The sequence below is a fragment of the Pteronotus mesoamericanus genome, unplaced genomic scaffold, assembly GCF_021234165.1.
Source record: "Pteronotus mesoamericanus isolate MK-2021 breed Mesoamerican mustached bat unplaced genomic scaffold, CSHL_Meso_final contig_90, whole genome shotgun sequence".
Classification (NCBI taxonomy): domain Eukaryota; kingdom Metazoa; phylum Chordata; class Mammalia; order Chiroptera; family Mormoopidae; genus Pteronotus; species Pteronotus mesoamericanus.
Window position 1 is genome coordinate 45,929,673 of NW_026555277.1, and position 15,513 is coordinate 45,945,185.

At 50.4% G+C, this 15,513-nt stretch overlaps 1 protein-coding gene across 11 annotated transcripts in view; it reads right to left on the reverse strand.

Moving 5' to 3' along the window:
- The window catches only part of BMAL1 (basic helix-loop-helix ARNT like 1), a 106,150-nt gene that overhangs the window by 5,148 nt on the left and 85,489 nt on the right, over nucleotides 1-15,513 (reverse strand). For 7 of the 11 annotated variants that reach the window (XM_054586077.1, XM_054586078.1, XM_054586085.1 and 4 more), the window contains 8 exons: nucleotides 14,356-14,473; nucleotides 11,772-11,921; nucleotides 9,526-9,772; nucleotides 8,289-8,395; nucleotides 6,846-6,996; nucleotides 5,888-5,976; nucleotides 4,237-4,345; nucleotides 993-1,086 (listed from right to left, as the gene is read on the reverse strand). In XM_054586077.1, the coding sequence (XP_054442052.1) occupies nucleotides 993-1,086; nucleotides 4,237-4,345; nucleotides 5,888-5,976; nucleotides 6,846-6,996; nucleotides 8,289-8,395; nucleotides 9,526-9,772; nucleotides 11,772-11,921; nucleotides 14,356-14,473 (1,065 nt within the window). Of the gene's footprint in view, nucleotides 1-992; nucleotides 1,087-4,236; nucleotides 4,346-5,887; nucleotides 5,977-6,845; nucleotides 6,997-8,288; nucleotides 8,396-9,525; nucleotides 9,773-11,771; nucleotides 11,922-14,355; nucleotides 14,474-15,513 lie in introns of those variants that run through there. The other 4 variants (XM_054586083.1, XM_054586081.1, XM_054586079.1 and 1 more) reach the window with 2 other exon arrangements.

The window sequence follows — 15,513 nt, forward strand, 5'->3', positions numbered from 1 at the left end:
ACTTTATTTCAAACAGAAACTTTTATGGAAGATTCATCTATAACAAGTAAAGCTGCCCTGGTGGAAGGCGCGGGAGTCCTCCCTTCCCTCTGCTCCCCGGCTGGCCCTGCCCCTAGCTGATCAGCAGCACCAAGCTCTTGCTAGGCTGGGCCTCTGAGGAGCCTGTTTTGAAAACCCAGGTCCTGCTGTTGCTGCGGTTTGTGCCCCAGGAGTCCCATCTGTGTAAATTACTAATTCTTTCCACATGCATTTTGGAAGAGAGGAGGAGGAAGACTTTATGTGTAAAGATGCTGGCCCGTGGGTCACCCTAACCTACATTAACACGGGGCACTATAAACAGATTTACGATTTACTATTACCATGGACTAGACTTGTAAATTCTCTGGCAAAGATGAAACAGATGGGCTGCTTCTAAGCCTGCTTACAGTGCAGCCTTCTAGCTCGCTGTTCACAAGGGCCGGCGACGGATGAACCACATGCAGCCATGCTGTCACATCACGGGCAACCCAGGTGGCGGGTCCCCAAGCAACCTGTGACTGCAAAAGCATGGCTCACTTTCCAAAGCCCTGCTGGTGGTGTCACTGTGTCCAGTCCCTGCACTGGACACTGATGATACTTTCTCCCTGGGAAACTCCTGGCAGAAAACTGGACAGTTTTCTGTGTGTGGTACTCACTGATCCTTCCTCGTGGGAGCTCTTCAATTGCTCCCTCAGTGCAGTGGACTGATAGTTCCCCAGTTCTTAGAATAATCTTTCTGCTTTCTCCCCACTCGCATGGCATTAATCCTCCAAGGATGTCAGCAAGCCACCCTCGCCCCACCAGTAGGCTTTGTACCTAGCCTCACACAGGTGCGTTTACTTCCGGGAGGAAAAAATTGTTTCGGCAACCACAATTATTATTACATACTCTCACCCCAGCATTTCGGAACTTGGGCAACAGGCTCTCTGCATTAAGAAAGCCTTGGTCTAAGGGCAATCAGCAGCCTGCCTTACCTTCTTGCCTCCGGGAGAAGAGGCGTCCGGGGGAGGTGTGCTCGTGATGTTGAGCGGGCTGGAGCCACAGCTGGAAGGCGATGACCCCCTTATCCTGCGGGAGGAGAGAGCAGTTAGTTACACTGCCTTGCCTTTTTTCCCCGGGAAGTGCGCGTGTGTTTTGTTGAGAGCTGGGGGAAGAAGAAGGATGAAGATCTAGGGTAGGGTTTGGCAAACCTTTCCTGTAAAGGAGGTAGTAGCTACTCCAGGCTCTCTAGGCCATATGGTCTTTGTCACAATAACTCAAATCTGCCCCTGTAGCGTGAAAGCAGCCACAGACATTAAGTAAACGACTGGGTGTAATTCTGTTCCAATAAAACTTTATTTACAAAAACAGGTGATAAACTGGATTTATCCCATAGGCACGTAGTCTAGCATCCCTGGAGTCAAGTATCTCAATGACAATGCCCTTGGATTAGGGTTTGGATTTCACGTTGGAATTTCAAGTTTATTTCCTCACAAAACCCAGACCTCAGAATTAGAGGGGACTTCAGAAGTTCAGTCTCTATCTTTGATGCTGTGAACTGGAACCCACAGCAAATGATTTATCTTCTTCCCTGCAAACACTGTTTAGCTAATGAATACTCTTAGGAAATGGAGCGTGCTGCGGTGGCTCAGCCACACCTAGAAAGTAGCTTGGCATTGTCCTTTAAGGCCAGAGGTGATGAAAAGGGGGTCCTGACCCTTCTCAGCTGGCGTATTTCTCAGCATAGTCAGTTTACAGACAGACTTAGGACTATAAATCCACATTCACTCCTGTCAGGCTGGAGGACCTCAGGAAAGGGAGCCACAGCCTGACACTGAAGCTAGAGTTTAAGGAGAATATGGTGGCAGCTGTGTGACCACCAGGCTCTTAGCTCCTACATGGATGAAAGCTGCTTTTGGGTCCCCTGCGAGCCCCTCCTCACTGCCCAGCAGCCTTCTAGCTCTTGGCCTGTACTGCCTAGTGCTATAGGCTTGTGCGTGAACAAGCGTTCTCTCTCTCCTGGATCATAAGCTTCTCAAAGGCAGGATACAACCATGTGCCACTCTCTCTGAGGGCGCACAGACAGATGGCTACTAATTGCTTACTGAGGAAGTGCTGAATGTCTCTCTCCTTTCCTTACCTCTGTGAGACCACTATTTCCCCAGGTTCCCCATGTTGGAATTGCCTTTTCGTTATTCGTTTCTTTCTTTCTTAAGATTTTATTTATTTTTAAGAGAGAGGGGAAGGCAGGGAAAAAGGGAGAGAAATATCAATCAGTTGCCTCTGGCACACCCCCAACTGGGGACCTGGCCTGTAATCCAGGCATGTTCCTTGACTGGGAATCGAACTTGTGATCTTTTGGTTTGCAGGATGGTGCTCAATCCACTGAGCCATGTCAGTTAGGGCTATTTATTTATTTCTAGAGAGAGGGGAAAGGAGAAATAAAGAGAGGGAGGGAAACATCAGTTGGTTGTCTCTCACACACCCCCAACTGGGGACCTGGCCTGCAACGTAGACATGTGCCCTGACCAGAAATCAAACTGGTGACTTTTCTCTTTGTGGAACGACTGCCAACCAACTGAGCCACACCAGTCAGGGCCATTGTTTTGTGTTTCATCATCAATATCTAGCCCTTAAGTCATTCATTTCTGTCTTGGGAGAGTGCCATCACTGTAGGGCGGGCCTCCTTCCTGGGTTATCAAATATGTTCACCTTCAGCTCTTCCTGTATCAATCCAACTTCTACAATGCTTAGTATCACTCTGGACACCTGTTCAGCATCCCAGAATGACTGAGGTCTTAAAATGTTTTCCGGTCTAAACTATGCAGCATCATTTCTTAGTAATACTAGAAATTTCCCATCCTAGCTCTGTGGCTCCGTGCTACAAAGAGGCTGCCTAGTTAGGTGGCCCACTTCTTCGCTCTGAGTGAGCCACTCACATGCCCATTCCACTAGGTGCCTGTCCTTTCTAGAAGGAATGCTCACCTTCATCTCAAACTCCAGCTTCAACCAAATTCAAACCCTTTCTTACTTGCTTGCCTCATCCCACACACTCTCCCCTGTTCCTATTATCATAAAGAAAATAGACTCCTCAAGATTTTAAGATCCTTGAGGTCAAGGACTGTTCTACACTGTTCTCGGACGGCCCGAGCAAAGCACAGGGATGCAGTGGCCGGTGAGAGCCTGGTGAGCGCTGCACACTGGCCCCCATCTTCCCGCAGGGGACGGGAGTCTCGCCCTCAGGCGGGTCGGGTTGGAGAACTGCTGCCCCCCGGGGGTGAGAGCCTCACTGTGGCCAACCAGAAGGCAAGGCCATTCTCCTGCGAGCATCCAGTGTCAGCAAGGAAGAGTTATTTCTTCCCTTTTGCTGTTACTACCTGGTTCCCACTCTCTCCGTTCCCCAAATTCAAATAGACTTATAACTATTTCCCTCTCAATGACTGCTCTTGAAGACGTAGATTTAACTAACAATTTTTGAGCGCTCTGTCAGTTTTTGTTCTAGGAACTTTCCTGCGTTCTCCCCCAATCCTAAAGCAATCCCTGTGAGAGAGAGATTGCGTCCCTTTTAGGGTTTAATTCAACAGAGACCGGGAAGTTAGATGAAACTCCTAGGCACAGCCAAGTGGGGGCCCGGGACCCAAACCCAGGAACACTGCTTTCCCTGGTCTCACACGGAAAAAAGGTGCTGCCCAAGGGAGCTCCTGTTGGAGCGCTCTGCCTGCTCTCCGTGACTCGCCCTGGCGGCTTTGTGACGGCAAGAAGCTCCTGCTTAGCCGAGGCCCAGGCCACTCTGCCGTTCGCAGATGGACGCCTGCGGCCCTGTAACGTGGTGCTCACCCCCCTCACCTTCGAGTCACTCATTAAGTAATTAAGAAGTTGAGCCTCCCAAAGAGTTCCCTTTAGTTCCAGACTGGGGTTATTCTCTTTATTTAAGGCAGGAGTTCTCCATGTCGGTCAGCACTACTGACATTTTGGACTAGGACTTTTCTTGCTGGGGGCAAGGGGAGGGAGGCGGTCCTGTGCACTGCAGGGTACAACTACATGCATCCAACTACGCAGCATGTTTAGAAAGCAGCATCCTGGCCTCCATCGGGGGATGTTTAGTAGAAACCTCCCACCCAGCTGTGACAACCAGAACTGTCGCCAGACATTGCAAAATGTTCCCGAGGGTGGGTAGTGTGCAGAATGCCCTGGGTCGTGAACGACCAGCTTAGGGAGCAACTAGAAGACGGCACTTGCCTGTGGATTTCCATGATTTCCTCAGCAATCATTCGGCCTATTTTTCCTGCCCCAGCCCTGGTTCCCCCTGGAATCCCTGGAACAGTGGGCTGGGCCCTCTTTGGACCACCTGCGACAAAGAATCCGAGCGTGAGAAAGGGGAAAACCGAGGGAGAGAGGCTTCTGTGTGTCAAGATAAAATCAGCTCATCCCATGACCCACTCGAAGTTCAACCTTAAGGCTGTGCCTTGAGGGACATCGGAGCCATAGCTTGATAGGAAAAGGCTCAGGTTTCCTTCCAGGTTCAGAGGCCAAAGCACTGACATGAAGAATCTAATTCCCCTCATGGGACCAACACACACACCCAGAACCCCTCTGGGCTGCACCGCGCTAAGTCAGCGTCCCTGCCCTCAAGGGGCTTGCAGTCTAACGCGGTGACACAAGATGAACAATGGCTGGAGCCGAGTGGCTAAGTCGCACAGGTAAGGATGAGGCACCAAGCTCATCCGGGGCCAGATGCAGCTTCCTGGAAGACTTTGCCTCGGAGCTGAGGACGGAGCGGGGGTGAGTATAAATGAGCTTGGCAGAGAGGTAAGGGCGAGGCGCATTCCAGGCACAGCACCCAACGTGTGCACCTTGGGTGCCGGCACTCGGGAGACTCCAAGAAACTCATCATGGGTGACCAAGAAGCAGCAATGACAGATAAAATGGGAGAGGCGGGTGCCCATCAGGTCACGGAGGGCCTTGGAGTCCACACCAGCAGATGTGGGCAGTATCCGCAAAGGGGTCAGGGAAATCAAAGGACTTCATCCGGAAGAGGCGATGACTTAGATTTGGTTATTAGAAAGTCCACTGCATGGAGAATTAACTGTAGTGGAGGATGGGGCGGGGCCGGGGGAGAGGCTAGGGTTAGAAGTCACTGGCAGTAATCCAGGCAACAGACGAGGAAGGTGAAGGAGCAACAGGGGTGATAGCGAGGTTTAAGGGACCAAAGAGACAGGATCTCATGTTTAGATGTAACAGGAGAGGGGTAGGAGTCTAGGTTTCTGGCTTAACCAGGCAGATGGGGATGCGCGGAGTCAGTTGGGATGTGCTGAATTTCTGGAGCCTCTGGGCCCCAGGCACATCTCTCCAGGAGGCGGGGGAGAGACTGGCCGCAGGACTCATCTGTGGGGAGCGCAGGAGCTGAAGCCATGCAAGCAGAGGTGGCCCTGAAGAAGGAAGGGTGGTCAAGTGCAGAGAGCGGGGGCCAGGGCCAGGGCCAGGGCCAGGGCTGGGCCCGGGAAGGGGCCCCGCCAGGGTACAGCACCCAGTCCACTGCTGACAGGCACCCTCCTCCCGCCTCCGGAACCAGGGCCGGCCATCAAAGCCAACAAAGCGCACTTCACATCACAGCCCCCGGGCCACACAGGGAGGGAAAGCGTGAGAGGAACAAGGAGTTTATTCCAGAGCTTCCAGGATCCAAGCAGCCTCAGAAAAGGCAAGAACAAGTTCTCTGTGTTCCAGGCTCAACAGAGGAAGTGAGATGACCATGTCCTTAATGCTTATCCCCTAGAGGCCTCCCTTGTTCCAAGGAATATGGTGGCGGGGGACCCTGAATACTTGGGGGGACGTTTTGGTCACAAGCAGCTTCTTGTGGGTGAGCCCCGATGCCCCGGCCGTGCATAGTTACCTTCTCCAGAGGGCAGCATGCTGTCCATGCTGTGGGGGGACGCTGTGAGCTGCGGGAAGGTTGGGTCCCCACCTTCCAGGACGTTGGCTCTGTGAACATCCCAGCAATAAGGAAACGTGAGTCAGGCCTGCTCAGAACCGTGCACCTTTCACCTTGGCCAAGGTGTCCGGTGTCCACTCTGGACCTGGACAGGCCAGAAAACGAAGGGTCTGTCTGAGTAGCTCAAAAGGTCTGCTCGCTGTGTCGTAACACGGTGGACAGCATCCTGGTCTTGGCCTTACTGCCTGCCTGGGCCTTCCTGGTTCACGTGGGACACAGGCCGGCAGGGGTGGTGACCGCACAGCCCACCACCGCGGCCCCAGGGCCTCCTCTCCTGCCAGCCTGCAGCCCACCCAGCCCCAGGCCCTCCCTCAGCTCTGACCACGGGGGTGGGGGGCCCGGACACCACGGGGAAGGAGGTGTGGGGAGCAGGCCCAGCCAAAGCGAGGGTCTTTCCCCTCCCTGCCACTTAGCAGGTGGCAGCTTTGGAGATGGTACTCCAGCCGCCAGCACTCAGGCCACCAGCCTGGTGGCCATGGATAGCCACCCATCCTCGGCCAAGGCCAGCCTGGGCTGAGCCTGTGTGAGCCTTTCATGGGTTGCCAACCCTTCCCTCCACAGAGCGCTGGGGTGCCCGGGGTGCAGGGTCTGCAGCTTTCAAAGGTTGGCCGCTTCATCGGGGAGGAAATGTCGCTGTTTCCTGCAGCAAGGCCACAAGCCAGGGGCCTGAGTGGTATGGACACTGAGGCTTGTCCTTTCTTAATAGCCTCTTGGCTTCTGCCAACCCTGAGGCTTCACGGGGTGTTGGCATTAAATGACGTGGTGCTCCTGGCTGCTGCCTGTACCCCTGTCCCAGGTGAGGAGCCTAGGGCATTTCATTTGGAAGCGAAGGAACTTCTGATATAAGAAAAACACTTACAAAACAACAGTGTTGGTTGAGACAATGTATTCTACTTCCTTGGTCCAAGGGTTCATGAAACTGAACCATCGACTCCGCAGCGTGATGAAAGAACCATCTTTGATTTTAAACTTATAGCAGTTAGTTGTAATTTTTTCTCTTGTCTGTAAAACTGAAAATGCAAAGAAACCATGAACACTGTTGTTGCCTCAGATCAGGGGATTAAAATGCTAACCAAATCCTAAGTGCATCAGCCTCCAAGGCCCTCGCTCTGTAATAAGCACAGAAGCTAGCACCTCAGAGAACAGGGCATTTCTGAGGGGCTGATTCAGAGCCTTCGGTTCATTTGGGAAGCTGGGGTTCGTTTTCAGTGTGTGAACTGAAGGCTCCAGGACACGACCGGCTGCATTATCGACGTCCGCCTGGAATCAGCTATGACGTGAACGCCTGCTAAGGAGCAGGCCCTGTGCACAGGGGCGGTGCTCCTTTCCCATCAAAAAGTCCGAAGGCAGGACAGCACTTTTAGGACACCTGAGTCCAAAAAAGTCGCTCACCTATTCAAACCTACTTGTTTATGTAACAGACACGTAACGAGCACCTTTCTTGTGCCAGTCCCTGCAGATAGGAGACAAGACGGAAGAGGAAAGCCACCCTCAGGAGAGAAATGAGGCAGCTGTGCAGGGGAGAAGCCTGGAGCCTTGGGGGATGAATACGGGTTTGCCAAGCGGAGGCAGGGGACACAAGGCCTGGGGATGGTGAGAAGGTCCCTGGGCCTCTGCCGGCACGGAAGTAGGGGAGGCGGTGGAGCTGAGTAGGTAGGTCGGACCCAGAAGAAAAGGTCCTGAATGCCTCTGAAAGGCATTTAGCTTTGAGTGAGAAGGCAGGTTTACCCCGACAGTGGGACGTTACCAGGGTTACCATGGGCGACAGAAGGGAGAAGGGGGCCTGTCAGGAGTCTGTCAGTTACAGGTGCGCACAAGGGCCCGAGCCAGGACAGCGGAGGGGCAGAAAGGGCCCCCTGTGGACATTCCCGTCTGAGGCGAAGGAGCTGGCCTGGGGGCTGACAAAGTAAAGGAAGGGGTCAGCACGAGGCCAGACATCGGGCAGGAGGAAAATACAGGCAGCAGTGCAGGATTCTACGAAAAGGAGAATTAGAACTGTTTGGGCCACACTAAGTCTTCATGGGGTCTGATCAGTCCTTTGAATAAGAGATGCCTTCCAGAAATCACCCCGGCGTGCGTACGGGAAACTGCTGGGCAGGCAGGGGAGGGAGATCTATGAGGGGGCGAACAGGGCCTGGGAGCCTCAGCTTCCTCTGCTCACAGAGGTTTTGGCCTTGAGACTCCTGGGCTGGCTGACTCGCTCCCACACCACAGGGGGCAGGTTTCTCTGGAAGAGTATGTGGACTCATCTAGAAGCAGGGGGACATTTTAAATTTAAGATCCTTTGTACAGCCCAGCTTACCTTGCCTATGACATTCTGCGAGATGCCCTATGTCATCTTGGTGAAAATATTCATAACATGATGTGCCTAGAAGTTCTTGTGGTAAATATGCCAAAATAGCTGTTGCCCTAGAAGGGAATATTAAAAGGAAAAGAAAAAGAAAAAAGCCACTCAGACAATAGCATCTCTGCAGTGGATGAGCCCTGCTACAGCCAATGAGAACAAGGTCAAAGCTGGGTGGATTTTCAGAGGGCTTACTATGTGGAGATTTTATTTATTTATTCAATTCATGCAACTGACTTTTACCAAGGTTATAGTAACAGAGGGAAAGAAAGCAACGAAGCCTTTCAAAGGGGTTGTTATAACAAGAAATCAAATTTTAGGAGGTTAAAAATGGCAACTATAGTACCATTTTCAGGTAAAAATCCCTTGTTAGATAAAAGTGTGGTTGGAATCTAAGCCCCAGGCAGAATTTCTCCATGTTACCGGCTACTTTTTATCAGGAGAACCAAACACCAGAAGCTCCGGCAGCAGGAGCCACAAGGACCTTGGAAAACGGCCATCTTCTATTCCAGCATTTAGAGACTTTAAAGTAGCCAGAAAAATTACTAGCCTGTGAATATTCTTGAATGGCAACAGAGAGCACTGGGAAACCTGGGATCTCGGGCTCTCCTACCAGTCAGTGTGAACCCTGGAGGAGGCCTGGGCTCCTCATCCGTAAAGGATGAGCTTGCACTAGACCAGCGCTGTCCGACAGGGCTTCTGTGATGACGGAAATGTGCCCTATCTGTGCCATGAGCCACCTGTGGCTACTGAGTACCTGAAATGTGGCTAGTGAGCCTGAGGAATTTAATTTTTAATTTCATTTCATTTTAATTGGTTAAATTAAAACTTGAATAGCCATATGAGATTACCAATCACCTGGGGATGACACACTCTTTTCCAAGTCCTAGGTTCCAGAATCCAAGCACAGGAATGGGCCTCACACAGTCCACACGTGCTATGCCTAGTATTTCTTTTTTGACCACAGACATCAGACCACCCTACTCAAGTGCATGTAGTTTCCACATGACAAAGAATGACAGAGAAAATCTCTGTGTTTATGATGATATTCTTACAGGTCTCAGTTTTCAGCAGAGATCCCCGCCACTTCCTTCTCTCTATTCTTAGGTAAGCCAGCAGACTGCCCAGTTGTCTCTGCTTTACTCAGGGTTGAAAATCTCCCATTATTGTTCAAGAGTAACATGCAGACGCTTACCTCTGGTCTACAAAAACAAACTTCCCATCTATGGCGTGCCGAGAAACATATTCCATAGACTTCACCCTGATTTCTCCGTTCACTGGTTGTGGGACCACGTGAGAATGCAGTCGTCCTATTGCAACGAGGCAGCTGAGATTACACCCCTCGTTGTCCGGTTCGTTGTCTTCGTCCAGCCCCATCTTTGTGGGCGGCCAGCTTTTCAAATAGCCTGTGCTGTGGATTGTGCAGAAACTTTTTCGATCTGCTAGAAAGCAAAGTCCATGGTTAGTGTCAGTGTGGCTTTGGGGTAAGGAGCCATGAGTAAGGAGCCTATGGTGGGCAGGAATGTTGGGAGGGAGTCAAAAAATGAAAAACAAGGCCTTACTCTCTAAAAGTGAGCATCCAATGAGAAAAGAAGACTGAAAAATAACTAGTATCTAGTGTCATATGTACTTAGTAGAGCTGGTTAAACCACAGGAAGCGCATCTAAGTCTGCCTGGGGAAAGGAAGGTCGCCCAGAAAAACAAGGTGGGAGGTAGAGCAGGAAGGATGAGCACTGGCTGTGGGGTAGGATGTGTATGGCTGAGGGCGTACAAAGGCACAGAAGTGTACCCCGTACAAGAAGTGGCAGAGAGCTCTGTGTGCTTGAGGTGGAAAGTGAGGGGCTGGGGGGAGAGTTGGAAAGGCTGGTTGGGGGCAACTACAGGGGCCTTGGATTCTTTGCTCCAATTGTGTTAGTCTTTTCTGGTAGGAAACGGAGAGCTTCCAAAGGTATTGAAGGGGGGAAACAGCAAAATCAAACCAGGGCTTGCATGCTCTAGAAGCAGAAGGACAGGTAAACTGGAAGAACAATCACACAGGCAGCCTGAGCTCTGGCTGTGCCAGGAGGAGGAGAAGCTTCTGAGAATTCCTGGGAGTTGGCGTGAACACCCAAAAACTTGGCGTGGAGGAAAGCAAAGGAAGACAACTCCAAATTTTTTAGATTGAGTGGTTGCTGGAACAGGTCGCTGACTCGGGGAAGAGAGTTATATGTTAGAGGAAGTCAAGATTTCACTTTGGGACATAAGTGTGGAGCACCTTTAGATTCCAACAATAAATCAATCTTTATGGAGTGTTTATAAGCATCGGGTCTGTGCTAATCATTGGGAACTGTGGAAAACAAATCATGTTAACGATTTCACTTTTCTTCAAGAGCAATAGGAACTATCCAAGGGTCTTAAATAGGGAACTGATAAAAAGATAGGCTTTTAAAAAGATCACTCTGGCTGCTGTGTGAAGAGATGGCAAATGTGAGGAGCCTACGTTGCAAAGACTGGGGGAGAGCGGAGCGCAGCCTGGATCTAATGACAGCGGTGAACACGGAGGTGGATAAACACACAACTTCTGCAGAAGGAATTTATCATGGTGAGGCTTTGTGACCGGGGTTGGGGGAGCGTTAGGGGGCGAGGGTGCCTCACAGGCTCCTGGGAGGTGCAATTCGAGGGAGAGTGGTTTATATTTTGGTTTATTATTTGTTTTTGCTGCCATTTATTTATAGCGAGGAGAAAAGGAGGTGCTTACTTTTACGTTTATCATGTTTGAGATACCTTTGAGATATCTAAGCGGGTAGATTTAATAAGCAGTTAATTTATGCATTTGGAATTCAAAAGAGAAGCCTGGGCTAGAGATATAAACTCAGAAGTTACTGAAATATAAATGGCATGGAAAGCTGAGGGAGTAGATGATGCCATCTATGGCGAGAGCAGAGACAGAAAAAGAGAAGTGGCCCAGGACAGAGGGGCCATCAGAAGGAACCAGGCAGAGAGCCTGGAGTGACCGAGGATGAGGCAGATGAGGAGAATGTGGCTTCACAGAATCCTAGAGGAGAACACTTCCGGATGGAAGGAAAATGAAGTGCCCATACATTGCATTTAGCATGGAGGTCATTGGTGAATTTAGCAAGAGTAATTTTGATGGATTGGTGGGTTGCTCAAGAGGCCTTTAGAATAGGGGATGGTAGTATTCCTTCCCAGTCAATTACAACAATTTAAACAGAGGAAGCCTTCCCACGAATCTCGGTCATCATGGCAACACATGAAGATCTCCAACATTCCCTGCTCCCAACCGTCCAACGCTGTAGGTAGGGGTGGGGGGCAGGTAGTGGGGTCCTGGCTGCAGTCCTGGAACCTGGCACTCTGGCCAGTGTGGGGGACACCGACCAACCCCCTGCTGAGGCGCCAGTGCAGAAAGCAAGCCTCCCCTGTAACAGGCTGTTAAATGGTTACCTTTTTTCTTTGAGCAGGTGGAGGGGAAATCCTTGTCTTCAACCTTTACTGAAGGCCTGTTACACTTCATCCTACAGAAGAAAGAACGCCGTGCTCCAGAACATAACCGAGATGGCCCAGGGGTTATATCTGTTTTAACTGGAAGTCCAGCTGCAAATCAATACACAAAATGTGATAAACTGAGGGTCGTGTCTGTCAGAACGGGGAATGTGACCTTGAAGAAAGCCTTTTCTTTCCTGCTTCACAGTTTTATAATGATGATGTGAGAATAACCTTTCTCCTCAGTTTAGGCCTTAAAAGACATAACAGGGATAGGTCTGGTCATGTTTCTAGATCTCAGAGGGCACAGCCACTGGGTGGATGGCCTGCGTGGCCCAGGGGAGAAAAGGAAATACAGCAGAGGCTTCCTGTATAGCAGGAGCTTGCGGCTGAGAGTGGGCAATGGAAGTTCACCACGAAAAAATTAATGGCAACACAAGGTGATGGGTGATGAGTGGCAAATGAATGGCAGAAACAACCTGTGCTTCCCAGAGGATGAAGACGTGGGGCTGGGACTGGAAGGATGGGCAGGATGTGGAGACTGAAATGGAAAGAATGAAGCAGAACACCCTTAAACTCTCAATCCAGATTCCTGGACCCCATTTTGGGTCTGTGCTGTCCAGCCCGGTGGCCACTGGCTACAGGCAGCAAAATGTAGTTGCTCTGATTGGAGTGTGCTGTGTGAACACGCAGGGTTCCAGAGACTTAGCACAAGAAAAAGTGCAAGATCTCATTTTGGATTTATTGGGTTAAATAAAGTATTAAAATTAGTTTTACATTTATTTTTTACTGTTTTCAATGTAGCTACAAGGGAATTTTAAATCACAAATGTGGCTCTTATTTGTGGTTCGCATTATGTTTCCACTGGACTGTGCTGTGTTAAACCAACTGAATTAGAGTCTGTGGAGGACAGGCTCTGGCCGTGACCCTGACAGACGCACTGGCTGCTTGTCCCTGCAGCTCACGTCTGGGGGACGCGCCCCACTGCCTGCCTCGGCAGCAACCATCAGGGCACCTTCATTGCCCAGGGCTCCCCCCGGGCCTCCCCCTGCAACCTGCCTCCCCGTGGGGCCGCCTCAGGGGCCTTCCCCAGGGGGCCAATCCGAGCCGGACCCACCTGGCCCAGAGCCCTCACTGTGTCCCCACAGACGTAAAGGTCTTCACATTGCAGCCTCCCCCTCCCTCCACATGCTTTGTTCAGGCAGCACCAAGCAGGCCGCTGCGGGAGCCACATGCGGGTGCCGCACCTCTGCTCCCACCCACAGATCATTTCCTCAGCTCCTTTCCTCTCTTCCTCACCCGGCAAACATTAATTCACCTTTTCAAACCCACCTCAGTTGTCACCTACTCAGTGAGGCCTCTCCCCGTGCCCACATGAGAATGAATCATCTGTTCTCTATGGCTGCACCTATTATGTGGGGAGCTGTCTGTCTCCTGTCTCCATGACGACATGGTAAGGGCCTTAAAGGTAGGGACCAACTGCCATTCATCTTTTTCTCCTGAGGTCACTAAAACATTGCAAGGGCCAGACTATAAAGGACAACATGAACCAGGAGCTGCATTGTACTATTAGGAAGAAGAGGGGTGAGTGCTTTAATGAAAAGAATGGTTTAAAGGAGATTCCTCTGCTGGTATTTCCCTCCAGGAGTTATGGTGGGAGCTCGGAAGCAGGAAACTAGTTAGTCTGCTGCTGCCCTGGGCCGAGGGGAATGCCAACCCTGAAACTGTGCTTAGACGTGCCGGGAACTGTCCCACTTGCCTTCTGCCTATTAACATGTTCAGTCCTCATAATAATTCAGTGAAATATGTACTATTTTGCGCGTTAAAGAGCTCCGGTACAGAAACTTGCTCAAGGTCACACAGCTGGTGGAGCCAGGACGTGAGTCCAGCAATCTGACTCCAGAGCCCACATTCATCTGCTGCAGCACAGGGAGTGCACAGCCTCCCGAGGGACTGCAGGAGAAGGGACCCACAGGGACCTCACACGGGCGGCACAGGAGAGGTGCAGGCCAGGAAGCTGGGGTGTGTTGTGAACAGTGCTTCCACTCTTACAAGAAGGAAGCCAGGAAAGGAAGCCAATATAATGAGAAACCACGTCAGTCAAAGAAACATCGTACCTATATTTTAAGTTTTCTTACTTTTGTAAGGCTGCAAGTATGCACCTCAGGCAAACAGAGATGATTTCTTTTTGGAGGGGAAACAAATCAAACTTGTGTGAGCCCTTTAAACTTAGGAGAGTACAACAGGGAATTTTCTGATTTTGAAAAATAAATGACTAAAAATTAGAAAGAATCTAATCAAAGTAGCTGTTTTCCTCTCAATGAGTTTGGATGTTGAGGCTTTTTCCTTTATGTAAAACAAAACAAAGACAAATACAAAAGAATGTACTTAATTCCACTTAGCCAAAGACAACACCTGTGGCTCAGATAAAGGGCAGAGAGGAAGGGACCCAGGGGCTGAGCCCCTTGCACACAGTCTGCGATCTTCGCTCGGTGCTCAGGCCTGAGCGGGGTCCCGAGGAAGCGGCAGCCTTCTCTGTACTCACTTTTTGCATCTATGAGTCGTTCCCTGGGCGCCGTGTCGGAGGAGGAGAGCTGCTCCTTGACTTTGGCAATGTCTTTAGGATGTAGGTAGTCAAACAAGCTCTGACCAATCAGATCATTCTGTGGGGGTGAACCGTCAAAAGTGACAGGTCAACAGCATGTAAAATATAAATTATCTGAGCGCTTTGCCTTTATTTTGTATTTTAAGCATGACAATGGCAAACATTTCATATGTGAACATGTACACACATGCAATCACTTCGCCTAGATATGGACACAATGAACAAGGCATGGGGAGCCTGGTTCCGATAACACACGAGGGAAAGAGATTTGATTACGTAAGCAGTTCGCGCTCCCTGAAGGCAGGGGCCTTCCACCTGTGTGTGTGCCTGTTCCTTTCAGGGGCCCCCCGAGCCCCTTCTGAGGCCCCGGGGGGAGGGCTGCTGGGCAGGGGTCTGCCTCACACTCTCTGAAGCCCCCACAGCCCATTCTGTTAGCAGAGACAATAAACATTCCCGCTACAACTTTCTTGTAAGGCTAAAACGGGTAACACACGGGGAACACATTAAATTTACATTAATTCTAATTCATACAGATGTTATTTTAACTCTTATTCTTCTGCCTTGTCAAGTGTTCATGCAACCACCGGCATGCAATGAATGAAGGAATGAATGAGTGAACAAAAACTCTAGGGACATAACAGGTGAAAAGCTGTGCCCTAGAAGCTTTCATTAATGTTTATCTTCTTTGACCCTACAAACATTCATAGATGGTATGGACGATTGCAATCAGTTTTTAGAGGATGCTGAGGTTCAACAGAGCTAGTAAGTGACACAGCACTGCAAACACAGCATGGGCGGCATCCCAGTCTCCGCGTTCTCTGGTGCTGCGTTGCCCGCCTACCTTTCTCCCTGCCCCTCACCCCCCACCCCTACCCCATAGTTGTGGGATATTTATTTTGCAGCAATAAGAAAGTTAAAACGCTGCTGCCGAGATCAAGGCCAAACCTTTCAAATGGCAGAAACACAGAAAAATCTTGTAATATATGTATGTTTCAAGATTAAATTCATTTCTCTGTTAACAAGTAAGGAATCTTCTGGAAGGAGGACTGGGTGGGGGCACAATACACGCATTTCGCGCATGACTGGTGCTCTGCGACT